Consider the following 14524-nt stretch of genomic DNA (forward strand, 5'->3'; position numbering starts at 1 on the left):
ATTATAATTAGTTATAATTGTTCATGTTAAAAATACAACAAAACACACTTCAAACAGTTTAAACATATTTTTTAAGTTAAATTTTAGATGATCGCACCATTTTCTGCACCATTTGTATGTGAGTGAACACTACATTTTAACTGTACAATCTCAACACCGCTCCATTTCTCTGCGTCTTTTAATTTCGAAACGTTAATGGAAAGAGAAAAAAAAACATATTTACATTGAAAATTCGTGCATAAATTGAACACCTAAAATACAAACGTGAGTCTAATGATGAATTAAAGCTTTGCATAATTGATTAGTGAAATTGACAAGTGGTGCAAGACTGGCAAACACCGCTATTGCAGTCACTGGGAGTGTGCCTAAATTCGGCATCATCGAAAATACCATTTAATATATACTAATCCATGGACGGTTAAACGCTTGAATTTTTCAAGCAGAATATTTGCATAGGCATCCCACCATGTGAGCTGTGGGATTTATTGGCTGAACCCTGACCCTAAGGCTATTGTGCTAAGCGTTGGTGCGTTTAGAGCATTCTATGCTATATTTATGCTATTTATTTGTAATACTGTGTGGTTGATTAATTTCTACCAGTGTGTATCTGCTTAGATTCCACCTTAAATCCGTAAATATGCTTTATAAGCTCAAAATAAACAACTTCGAGTTCAAGTCGTGGACTGCACTGCAGTATCAATCAATCAACGGTCGACATAAATTACTGAATTCAAATAAAAATACGAATTAAGTATTCTTTGTCGAGTGTAAAGTTTTCAGATAATTGCCACTAAAAAGGCATAGCCAATTTCAATGAAGGGCTGGTTGAAAAAACAAACAAACAAACAGAACATTGTAATGGTGTAGAGGTGGCGCTGTCTGTGTGTGCACTTCATTGACTAGCTGGATATTGTAATTTCGGAGAATGCTTTATGGACCCTGTCTGTAGGCAGCCAACTTAGTGGTGGTTGGGTATGTCCTACGTACACCCATACACTTCTCTTTGTCGATGAAAAGACTGTTGTTCTTAACGGACAAGTCGTGCTCCAGGGTGGTCTTGGTACGGACGAGTTCTTGTAGAGCGGCCTCACCGGCACGTAGACGGTTCTGTAGAATGTCAACTGTTTCATAGATCTCACTAACTTCTCTGACCAGCCTAGAAATGATACAACAGTAATCGTCAATATAACGTTCTACTAGCTTCATGTATTGTGCAAGTTATGATTTTTGTAATTATAATATGTTGTTGTTTTTTAGGCCACGCGATTACAGCCATGTTTACTGTACCTGTGTTGTGGTTGATCTCTGCAGAGTTCAACATTGGGTCGTCGAGTTCTGCTATCCAGACGTGACTGAGCAACTTGCAGAGGAGCATTTTTATCCTGGAGTGCCTTTCGCATCATTGAAATGTTGTTTTCCATTTCATTAATTTCTTGTAGTACCTAAAATACATATAAAAGAATACTATTTAGTTTCAGTCTAGCCCGGACAATGGATCCTTATTCCGGGCGTCATGTCAGCGTTACATCCATATATTGACTTATCAATGAACTGAATAATTTATTGAAACCAAAAATAAAATAAATAAAAAGCCCACAATTTACTACTTTAAAGCCTAAATCATCGTTCGCAATATAAATTCACGTAGGCTGTTTTAATAATACCGCAATTTTAATGGAGACTTGAAAACAACTGAAACGCACGTCCATATGGTCCAAAATATTAACAAAATTATCGAAAATGCTACACCGACCAATTGGCGGGATTCTACTCACTTTAGCCAAATGGGCCTGGATGTTGTTCCTAGCGTCAAGCGTCTCAGCCACTCTACCTTGAAAGGCGACGTTGGATGTGTTGTATTGCGTCCACATGTCATTGGCAGTTTCCTGAAGGACGCTGTCGACGTCGCCTCTTAGACCACGTGATGCGTTACGCTCACGCTGCGATCTCAGCAGGTTATCGTTGGTGAATTTAGCCCAACTTTCTGGCACAGAAACCCTACAATGACAAACAATTACACGGTCACGTGGTGTAAATAACAATAGTATTTGAAATTATAGCACTGCTAATTTGCCTAAAAATATATTATGAGAAATGTTTACCACACCTAAGTCACCAGTGCCAAATTACAGCAGAGAAGTTCGATGGTAGGTGACCGAGATAAAAATGACTTTTTGACATGCTAATTCTATTGAATCTTTTTTTCGTGACGTAAATCACCACTCACAAAGGTAAATTCACCATTTTATTTCACTATAGTAACTGTTACGACCAATTTAATATAGCTGTAATATATGTCATCGCTCGTTTTATAAATGCACTTATAGTAAGTTTTATATGTTCGATTCAATAGCATCGTAGTATAAATGATATCAATAAAAACTGTGATCACGATTTATTTACATATTCAAATAAATATGTATATTTCGATCGATATTATTACTTGGAGTTTAGGAATGCCATGGCAAAGGCCATCTACGCAGGGGAGAGACTAATAGAAACTGAGCTCTACTCATTAAAAATATGTCACTTTTACGGCGTGTAATACTAAAGCAAATTCCCATCAGAAGCCCACTTCATCACGGTCTGATTACACATAAAAGGCAATACTAACAACAGGATACACCTGCTCTGTTTCATGTGCGCCCTCTGACCCCTCACATTAGACCTAAACGTTGTAATAGTACGTTACCATGTTACACCATTTTGTGTATAGTTACTGTTTGCAAGTCGCGCTGTAAAGAAGTGCTGATCAATGTGTCAAAATTAACTTTAATTTAAGTGCTATATTTCACTCGTCATGAAATCACCCAGAAACCCAACTAAAACAAATAATTAGATTCAACTTATAACCATGCGAGTAACAAACACTGGATACGAATTTGGGTCAATTGTCTGTGTTTTAACATTCCAGTTTATTTACATGATAAGATTAATAGTCTTACAATAGCCAAAGGTATCGTAAATTTACTCAACATGGCGTCCACTGTAACACGGTTGCTAAGTGACGCCCCCACGCGATGTGGGCGCTTAACAAATAACAAATATGCAATTTATAGAGTTATTAATAATCTTGTGGCATTTCAAGCGTGTATTATTTCATATTCACACAATAATGCTGTATATTCAAGGAGATAAACGGCATAAAATTATTTGGACTAATGAGATATTCAACATAATGGGGAACATGAATATAATTGTGTTTTTTTTGTGTGTGCGTGATTCAACAACGTGATCGATAAAACGTTATTTGCAACTGGGGGTCCATATTTACGTTAATACTGTGCTTATATTTAGGGACGAGCTAGTATTTATACAGGGTCGGGATAAAAAGGTCATATTTGACTAGATAAGTAAACTGCCCATTTGATGAGTGCATTGTTTGGCTTGATAAACCTGGCCAAAACAAACATATGATATCGAGTTGCGGCTGTTCTAGTCGTCTGAGTGGGTTAACTAGTATAGGATTAATTCTTGTTTCCATGACAAATAATTAATTCACAATGATGAGGATGTAAAAAATGTTCTGATAATTAAAAACGTTATTAAAAATGCCTGTTCACTGTCTTTATATATTGCTTTTGACAATGGCGTCGTAATAAAACCAATATACCTGTTGTCGTAGTTTTATTTGGTACGTGAATAAACGGATTATTATTTGAGGATTATTGTGCTCAGATTATATGGACTTCGGTGAGTTTAAACTTGTTCAATTTTTAAAATGACTATAGTGAACTCTTTAAAACTAGCTCCATAGAAAAGCTGGCATTGTACTTCTTCGTAGAGCTTTGTTGAAATTGAAGTTAGTCATTGTACAGTGATATCTTCTCATTCCACTGTACTAGGAACCTAATGAGTTGTAAAGACACCTAACTTGTTGCTAGGTGCACCAGTCAAATGCTTTTACAGTGGGATTTTCATATTCTCTCAAAATTAGTAGTATTTGTTTATAGCCAGTGTTTATCGAATTGAAGATGCATATTACTAATACTATTTTAACGAGTATGTTGCACCCATACAGAGACCTTTTTTTATTTGTTTACCCAAACATCTGCCAACTACAATGTCTTTGTAATTTGACTGATCGGTTTGACAGTCGTGATGGTCTACTTACGTGTTGTCCACGCCCTCTACGCCACGGAAATATGCCAAGCCTTCCGAGTTGTTATGTAACTGGTGACATTTGCCATCGATGTTCAGCGAGCGCCATTTGTCAGCGGTGTCTTTCTCGAGTTCATGTAAGGCTGCTCTGTTCATGCTGAAAGAAGACATAAAGGAAAATTTAGTTTAACGTCTATTTCACGAGTGAGCTGCTTCAAGTTGCAAACGTCGGACCTCACCCGGAAGAATACTCAATTGACTTCTGTCACCATGAATGTCTTTTAGGCTACATTATGGAACGTTGCCAGTGTCCCACTTGTATCATGAGCCGGGTGGGACTTCACAAACACATATGATAAAAAATAATATTATGAGATGTAATTGTTGAAATAAATTTTGAGAATATAATTATACTAACATAACTGGTAATAACATAGTATCTACTAGTATATCCCGTGACTCCCAATATACATTCACATGTTTGGTACATGAATAAAAATTGTTATTAATTTCTTTTTCTCATCGTATTTTAAATGTTATTTTACAGATTGCCAGCAGAGTACTGTAAGATGTGGGACCGGCTGTGTCGTTGCTATGACGATAACATCATTGTCATATAGTAAGTAGGTTTTTTGTCTGTGGCGGTAAAACAACAAATGTAGTCCCAGTATTTCACGCTATAAACTTTTATTCTGTTTACTGTCGCAATTCGTGGGTGCGATATCGGTTTACTATTGCTCGACAAGTAAGGCACCCCGCAGTTACGTGTACCTGATCCCTTCTCCCGTCTATTCGTGGAGGTGTATTTGTCGCCATGATTCGCTGTTCATGTGGCGTACGTTTCAGTATGTATATACATGAGATTGCTCAATAGCAGAGTAGCCGTGTTTAGTCTACTAAAATTTAAACAACACAATACGTGATAGACTAGAGAGTGGGGGCAGTCACGTGATGAATGTGTGTTATTCCAATATGTTATCGAGATGAGAACCGGACGTACATGCAAGCTAAGTGAAACTGACATTTCACATTTCATAAAACACACACGGCGTTGAATTTTAAAATAGACCGGATGTTACGTATTTCCTAGCAACAAGCTGGTAACTATAGAACACGTATAAGTAAGAGTGAAATTAGCCAGATAGTTTGTTGAACTCATAGCACATGTTTAGACTTATCAATAAGGGATTATATGCAGCGATTTTCTTGTCATAATTACTCCAAGGATTTCTGTATTATAAAATTTCACGGAAAGCTGACTGAGGAAGAATATCTGAGGCTGGCCATTTAGTATTACGGCAACACTGAATTCGGTATATCATTATCGCCTAAAACATATTCTGCATTCACTGAAACAGCGCTTAGCCACTCCTTAGTTTCCTACATGTTTAACAAATAGCATGTTCGGAAAGCAATTAGATATGAGAATGAAACACAGATTTGGGTTATTATGTTTAAATGTACAACTGCGTTCTTATCACGAATACAGTCGGACCGATTTCAAGAATGGTCTATTTCAATTTGCATAGCAATGTTTGTTTTTTGTTGTTTTTTTTCACGAGAAAATAAAATCGACGGAAACGATGAGTGACAGGCTGTCTGCTCTTTCAAAAGTATGAACAGAAGTGAGAGGTCATTAAATATCGACTCATTGAGATTCAGGGTGCGTCTCCGTCACGGTGTCTTGTTTATCTCTTGCACAATATAATTAAATTCGATTTATGTTGGAGTGATCTAGTATTCTGAAGCGATGTAAAGTAAAGAATGATTCTAAGACCTTTGTGAACTTAATTGAAGTTGAAATTAACTATACCGTTAGAAATGGAATTTTTCTACCTTGTCTTTGCTGGTTACTAGGGAAAAATAAGCGGCGCGTACATTTATATCTAGATATCATGCACAACCGTGTTGTATTGTACCGTGATAACCCAGACATTAATACAAGTAATTGTCTGTCCTTGGCCCTAGTATGTATACCGCCGGTCGTTTTTTTTTATAGTACAAAGCCTCGTTGCTAAGGGCGACGCACGTCACGTGAAGTGATAACCACCTCTCCGTTGTATTGGCAACGATGAATTTGTCAGTCGGTCGTTGGCTTGTTCGTTTCGTGTCAAGGAATGTCGATTACAGCGTAAACGTCACATTCAACGGACATTATGAAAAAAACAGTGCTTGAAAAAAGGGGGTCCACCATGGCCACCGTGACCGACCAAGGCACGGTGCCAGAGAAGGAGTGTTATGTATAAACTTGTGATCAGCGATATCACTCACATTGACATTCTCCTGTTTACTGTTTTTTTATAATTCTGTTCTGTTTGAAATAAATTAAGGAGTGGGAAATATGAGTCACCATGTTATGCAGTTATACGTGTGTGTAACCTTTGAACAGTGCTTCGCAACAATGGACGTGCAATTAACCAGTTTGATTTATCGTTTGTTGAAGTTTCAAGGCACGATAACGGAAAAATGGTGCCGCCCTTCGGTCAACAGGTGGATTGTCGAATAATTCTATGAAGGGTTAGAAAAGGTCATAAGGTTAGAATTTACACAAAGAGTAAACCACACCGCGGTGAAGAAATGGAGCATAACAAACTAAACAAGCCAAGGGTGAAATATACACTGTAGTATATTTACAAATGGGCTATTAGTCTACAGCGTGCAATCATAGAGGTATAAGATATCCCATGATGCAACACTCTATATTTACATATATATAGTAATACATGATGTAATGGTGTGGCCAGGGTTGAGTACTAGACCGGCTTGTTTCCCGTGTGTTTTCACTTTAAATGTCTACTTGATCTGCCAGTGTTGGAGTGACGTTTACTTTTAACATAATGCATTTTGCAATAATGTTGTTAGAAGAGTCAAGACCTCGCTGTGGCGGGGGAATTGTATGTTTGGTGAGTGCTGATACCATGGAAACTGTCAGATTTGGTCACGCGTAATGTCGAGTGTCTTTTTTTTTTAAACACAATATAACATATACATTTTTGAATTCTAAATTATGATGTCAAATGTCTGTTTCGTTTATCACCATTATGTCTGCATGTCATCTTATATACGCTATGAAGTCGTTGAGATAAAGGTTGTGCAGTCACGGGGGAACACTTCAAACTAAAAGGGGTCCCGTTATAATGAGATAGATGGATAGCACAAGGAGCACCGTTCTCGGGAATATGTCAGATATAAATGTGTATAAGTTACCTTAGCTGTGCTGACTGGCGGTCGATCATTTTTCTCAGTTGGTCTTGGGAACGTTTAATTGTGTCTACCTCCTATAAAAAGAACATACAAAGCACGGTCTTGAGTAAATAGAGTGAAAATAATCTAATTTCAACTCAAGTTTTGTATTTGTGCATGTTTCCATAGAACGTCAATTTTATATGTACAATTTCATTAGTTAATAACCCCATTAATTTCAAGTTGTCGATTCTGCAATTTGATTGTATCCTTCCGCGAGCTGGGGTGCCAATCAGACGCTGGCATCGTAACACAAACAGAAATAATGGAAGTTTGTTTACGCCTGTTTATAGTGATAATCAGTTCTGGTGTATAGCATGGAACGATATGCACACATTAAGCCGCTGATCCCTGATTAATGTACCGTTAAATAAACTACACTTCGGGTGATAACAACAAATATTGACTTAGTTGGAAAATCCCGCGAAATGTAACCATGTGGTTGTTTGGAGTCGGCATAATGGGCATACTTACTGTGTGATATTATTGAACATGAGATTAACATCTTATTTGCACGTGTATTTTAAAAACCCCATTATATTGCTTAGACATGTACGTACCTTCAACAGTTCCTTTTCTACAGCATCGTTCACCAAGTCAATTCCTTGTCTCTTTTCACGATTAAAGAGGCATTCTTGCGCAATTGCCAAAGGTCCTTCGGTCTCTCTCAGTGCGTGTTCGGTTCTCTGTTTCCATGCAGCTACGTCGTTGATTTCTTTCTGCATTTCATCGATTTCTTTATGTAGTTCCGATTTCCAGAAGTTGATGTCGCTCATCCTCTGTCCCAAATTCTTGCTCGATTCGTGTTGGTTCTTAAAGGTTTTTGCGTCGGTGTCGTGAGCAATTCGGACGTTCTCGTCACGTAACCGCTGTGCAGCGCTTCTTGTGAAATCGGACGTTCGGTAGTTTGTGTTGTTGCTCTTGAACCATTCCGTTGGGGTATACTTGGAAAATAAAGCCGTACGATTCGAAGGGAGCATTGGGGGTACTCTGTAGACAGCATCATCTCGCATCAGTATACTAGGATTGGCGACGGGAGCACTCTGGCTGAGTGGACTTAACTTATTAGCACCTCGGTAGTACACGCTGGGTTTCCATGGTAAATTAAGTGACTGGCTTACAATAAATGGCGGTGCATAGCTCTTGTAAGATGCTTGCATGGTGCTTTCAAGTGGTGGCAGGAAAGTCGCTCCTGTTCCCATTCTGGGAGCGGAGAAATAACTCCCTGTCATTGTTTGTCCGTAATAATCCTGCATGTTGTTATCGTCTAGTGTGTATGCGTCAACCAAATCGTCAGTAGCCCAGTCCTGTTACAAGGTGGGGAAGTAATTAATTAACTCACTTTAGAGAACAGTGTTCCGAAACGGAGTTGTTCCTTCTTCTCTGGAGTCGGTTGTTGTCTCCAAACTGACACTGTCACTACCTCCACCGAAATAACCACGTTGAACTTGGAATTTGGGCCAGATATGAAGCTCAACAAGTTCCACTGTAGACTGACGGAACTCGACGGACTCTAATCTATGTGGTACACAAAACGGCTACCTCGCAACCAGCCTCATGTTTATGGATACCTTGCTTGGCCAATTGAATGCCGTGTCTCATGAATATCAGTTTAGCATATGATTGGTAACTATGCGCGTCGGCAAGGACGCCATTATGACCTGAGAGCTCCAATTGCAAACATGGGGAACAAAGAGTCAAATCTGTCACAGCGGCTCCGCCCCTAGAAACCATTCAATCGGAAAGTTTTCATGACATAACCAATTCACTGGGATTCAATGTAAGAAGTAAAATAACTCATAAAATGGCATTATAATTAAAAAGTACAGCATGTTTTTATTACAAGCTAATCACTATGTCTTTACGATGATGGATAATTGAGTAGTCACGTGGTGGATTATGTTTTACTGGAGCCTTATAATATCATTTTGTGTTCTGTTAAATGTAAATATTACAAGAATATTACGCACTACTAGCGTCTGTTATATTGTGAGTAAAATACATTTGAATAAAATGAATAAAATAAAAGCCTTTTATTATTTTTGTTTTGAGTTGCACGTAAAGACGTTATAACCATTCTTATTCGACCATTTGTCGCCACCCATACGGATTTATCTCTATCGGGTACGATGTAATCATGATATTATATCAATCAATGTTATAAATGTGGACAGGTCGCGGCGACAGTTAAAATGACATTGATGTGAGAAATGCTATGATAATTAGCGCATTCATCCCAGCTTCTACTCACACCTCTCCAGCCCATCTAAGTGTCTCAATAAACATTGCGTTAACGTAAATCAGTTTAATATTGTAATAAACGGCTCGCACCATTTAGGAGAGAAAAATTTTCAGTAAATAGTACATACTGTAACCTGATTGTTTTCAATCTTTGCATTAGTTTGTTTTTATTAATTTGACTGACACGCACTACTGAAATCCATGTAGTGATACCTGCCTGGGGTTCGTGTCATTAGTGCCGACCATTGTCGCAATAGAGCACATCTGTCACACACCTTTTGTAAACATGTAAAGTTAATCCAATTCAGAGACCTCGTTAAACGTTCTGTCGTAAAGTGGTTCACAGTAATGCATTATATAACTAGTATTGAACACTGTAACTGAGATAGATAGATATGTTAATGACCATGCTTGTTCGATTATTTCGTGGCGTTCATGTGCGTCACGGTGTATTCACACACAGGTTGCATTAAATGAGTATTCATCGTAACGATCGAGTCGATCTCACCATCGCCGCCATAATATCACTCTACTCACTGAAGTACCCCGTGTAATTCCAGTTCTTTGTTTACGGATTGAAACATGTCCTCGTGAGACATTGTAACAATCACTGTGACTAGGACAGAAATGGTGACGAAGAACTGTATTACAGTGTAACCTTGAAGATAGTACAGAATTTAGAAATCGCATGGTTGCTACGATGTCTATGAATAAATTAAATTATTTCCAACAAAACATTGAACTATTTGTAAAAATCTTTCCCAGCAAAGAATACTTCTTTGAATCTTGGATCATTTAAGACTTCAAGTATTACGTTTGATTTAGCGATGTTATGTTTTCCATAAAAACGTATTCATTTTAGTTTAATTAAATGTGTGAATTATTATAGAATGCTACTCAGTAGTAATTTGAAATTGTCGGTCGTTGCTTGCTCATTCAGTTTACGGTAAGTGTTCACCACAGGTGTACGGTGTCAACTATAGTGCACTTCATTTGCAATGAACTTGAACATGGTAAAGTTGTTGATCATTCTCAGTTTTTTTTAGAATACTGAATACCCCCACCCATCCCCATCCAGTCCCTGGATACGCTAATATGCTGTTGCTAGGCACCGACATTCATTTAACATTTATATTATCGCGTCATCGATACTGGGTATTAGACAACGGGTATTGATCGTTACGTCTCATTGTATTCGCGTTATGTCCTCTTTGTTTTTTTTTATTGAAATGTGTTTGCGTTTGTGAAGACAAGACATCCAATTCTGTTCGGTTGCTAACTTAATAACTTAACATTAATAAGTATCTGATCTTATGCAATTTGAATGTTTTGAATCCCTATAATTTCACTGGAATGCCCTGCTGTATTTCACCTGTCTGAGAACACGAGAAAATAATACATTGCCATACTATTGCCTAGTAACCGTAACCATGGAAATATAATACGTGTATGATATCATTACACCTGTCTCATTTTTAGTAAAGCATACAATTTTCATGACATATATGCTAAGTGTTTGCAGGTTCGACGCTAGTCGCAATCATCTTTAAGTTATTTTCTCCATAGTTGCGACCGAGCCATAGTATGTTGTTATCAGGGGTTTACGACTGTGAAACGCGACAATAAACATTGTGATATGGACTTGAACACTGTAAATCTTTGCTACGGGCATTAACCGCAAAGTCTGACACGATACGATTTTTGTATTCAAGAGGAATGCTAAAGATTTCAGCTGGAATTATATAAACCGCTACTCCCACACTGCACGCAGTACAAGGGGTGTTTCTGAGGGTTTAATATTCTAAACGATTACCACGTTTGCCCATTGGCAAGGTTTGACTTGGCAACCTCGTTTTCTACTTTCTTGTAGGATTATTTTTGTCTACGATTAATACAAGTGAACTATTATTCGAAATACTGCTGTTAATCCTAATAATATAGTGGCATTTCAAAACGCATTTGGAATACCATGGGAACGGGGATAATAAATTAGTGTCTCGTCTCTCATAGAGATACGAAGTTTGGGGCCACCGTGACTGTGAAAGTAACGTAACACACAATATTGAGCGATAGGTCAATCAAAAGTTGAACGCCTAACAAGAAAAGGAGAACAATTGCCTGGGATTATGCGAGGTTATATAATGAAAAGAACATGACAAAAATATTAATTTATGAAATGAACGCCATCCGTACCTTGTGGGCATTACAATATTGTAAAAGGGTGTCAGTAGAGTCCTTTGAACAAGGTTAAAATCAGGATTATCGATGAAACATCAAATAAAGAAGATTGTTTGCTCGTCCTTTCAGTGAACTTCCAATAACATATGTTGTATGAATCGATGGGTATTATATCTGTCATTGCTCTGAAGCCCAAATCTTCAGTTGTTTGCCCCGCTGATTGTTTGTTACTGAAAAGCTTGGCAGTCACCATTGTCGTACCTATAAAGAAAGCTTCTTCTGCAACGGTTCTTTAGGGCAAGTGCGCCACGGCTTGTGTGTAGCACCGCTGCCGACACTAAAGTCTACGGTATGGCCTCACGGAATTACTGTACATGTATTTATAAAAAAAAAAGGATCGTTTGGACGAATGTTTACAACCTGAATTTACTGAGTCAATCAATTGTTCGACGTCTTAACCCAGAGTTCATAAATTTAAAAGTCTAGGTGACCGTAAAACATATTTGCTTTAATGTCTGCGTATATGTATGTACACATTGATATGTGTGAAACTGGCCTTTCTCAGCGTGTATGCACAGTGCACTATTATATTATACACTTAGTTAGGTCCCGCTATCATAGATCGATCGACTGTGGCTCGAAGGGTCCCTCTATTATAATAGACAGCCATATATAGAGGAAGTGTGGTTAACTAAACACCTGTTCGTCGATATACCCGAGCTGTTTCTGCCCGGCTCTGTCATGACCTGTTCCCATTAGATATTCAATACACTGGCTGGTCTATATCGTTAATCACACTAGTTACTATTGTTCAGATAAGGAATGTTTTTAGTACCTGTGTCAATGTTTCACTGTACCAGGTCACGTGGTTATCATGTAAGTGGCTGGTTATTTATTTATTTATTTATTTATTTGTTTATTTATTTATTTATTTATTTATTTATTTATTTATTTATTTATTTATTTGCCGTTATGAATTTTTACAGTTTTCTGATTGATTAATAATCTAGCAACTAAATTATAAGATTTCAAGATTTTGACATAATATATGCGCTCCACGTGTCAAAAACACAAAAGTCGTGTACTACCCAATCTGACTAAAATCTTTTTTTCTAATTTACATATTGCATTTAGGTTTAGTTATGGCAACCGAGATATGGCATATGAAAAAATGAATAACGGCAAGTAACCCCCCCCCAATAACAATGAATAAAATATGGAAATTTAAAAAATGGAACCTATAGCTACACTGCCATAAATCTAGTGCATATTTGTATGTGATTTGTGATTTAAATAATAAAGTCATAAACTATTTGCAAGTTGGTTCACCGAAGATGGGAAGATCAAAATAAGAAAAACGTATGGTTTGTCTCGACGCTGACAGCCTGAGCGTTCTACGCCGTGGGAAATGTTCCGCTCGTCGCTGACAACGTTCCGCATTGCGGGACAGGGTCCACTCGTCACGCTGTTAGCGTTCAGCATTACGGAACACGTCCCAATGGGCGCTGACAGCGTTCCGCATTACGGAACACGTCCCAATGGGCGCTGACAGCGTTCAGCATTACGGAACTCGTCCCAATGGTCGCTGACAGCGTTCCGCACTACGGGATACGTCCCAATGGGCGCTGACAGCGTTCAGCATTACGGAACACGTCCCAATGGTCGCTGACAGCGTTCAGCATTACGGGATACGTCCCAATGGTCGCTGACAGCGTTCAGCATTCCGGAACACGTCCCAATGGTCGCTGACAGCGTTACGCATTACAGAACACGTACCAATGGTCGCTGACAGCGTTCCGCTCAACGGAACACGTCCCAATGGTCGCTGCTAGCGTTCCACACTACGGAACACGTCCCAATGGTCGCTGACAGCGTTCCGCACTACGGAACACGTCCCAATGACCGCTGACAGCGTTCCGCATTACAGAACACGTACCAATGGTCGCTGACAGCGTTCCGCACTACGGAACACGTCCCAATGGTCGCTGACAGCGTTCCGCACTACGGGATACGTCCCAATGGTCGCTGACAGCGTTCCGCACTACGGAACACGTCCCAATGACCGCTGACAGCGTTCCGCATTACAGAACACGTACCAATGGTCGCTGACAGCGTTCCGCACTACGGGATACGTCCCAATGGTCGCTGACAGCGTTCCGCACTACGGGATACGTCCCAATGGTCGCTGACAGCGTTCCGCACTACGGAACACGTCCCAATGACCGCTGAAAGCGTTCCGCGTTACAGAACACGTACCAATGGTCGCTGACAGCGTTCCGCACTACGGGATACGTCCCAATGGTCGCTGACAGCGTTCCGCACTACGAAACACGTCCCAATGACCGCTGACAGCGTTCCGCATTACAGAACACGTACCCGTGAATGGTCGCTGACAGCGTTCCGCACTACGGGATACGTCCCAATTGTCGCTGACAGCGTTCCGCACTACGGGATACGTCCCAATGGTCGCTGACAGCGTTCCGCACTACGGGATACGTCCCAATGGTCGCTGACAGCGTTCCGCATTACAGAACACGTCCCAATGGTCGCTGACAGCGTTTCGCACTACGGAACACGTCCCAATGGTCGCTTATAAATTAATAAACGCTGCTCGGACTGATAAATATAATATATAGAAGATAATATTTGGTAATCGTAGTCCTAAATGGTCGCTGCTAGCGTTGCGCACTACGGGATACGTCCCAATGGTCGCTGGCAGCGTTCCGCGCTACGGGATACGTCCCAATGGTCGCTGACAGCG

The 14524-nt window shown here is 39.4% G+C and overlaps 1 protein-coding gene across 1 annotated transcript; it reads right to left on the reverse strand.

Annotated features, from left to right (window-relative positions):
* Positions 1 to 548: 548 nt before the first annotated feature.
* Positions 549 to 8867, reverse strand: LOC100368316 (tektin-3-like). Its single transcript, XM_002732079.3, has 6 exons — positions 7905 to 8867; positions 7309 to 7379; positions 4115 to 4258; positions 1776 to 1998; positions 1288 to 1442; positions 549 to 1156 (listed from the first exon to the last, which is right to left on the reverse strand). Exons 1-6 carry the CDS (start codon positions 8598 to 8600, stop codon positions 931 to 933), a joined length of 1515 nt encoding a protein of 504 aa, XP_002732125.2. The 5' UTR covers positions 8601 to 8867; the 3' UTR covers positions 549 to 930.
* Between the last annotated feature and the right edge of the window lie 5657 nt (positions 8868 to 14524).

This window comes from Saccoglossus kowalevskii, chromosome 8 (genome assembly GCF_978046115.1).
Source record: "Saccoglossus kowalevskii chromosome 8, keSacKowa6.1, whole genome shotgun sequence".
Classification (NCBI taxonomy): Eukaryota; Metazoa; Hemichordata; class Enteropneusta; family Harrimaniidae; genus Saccoglossus; species Saccoglossus kowalevskii.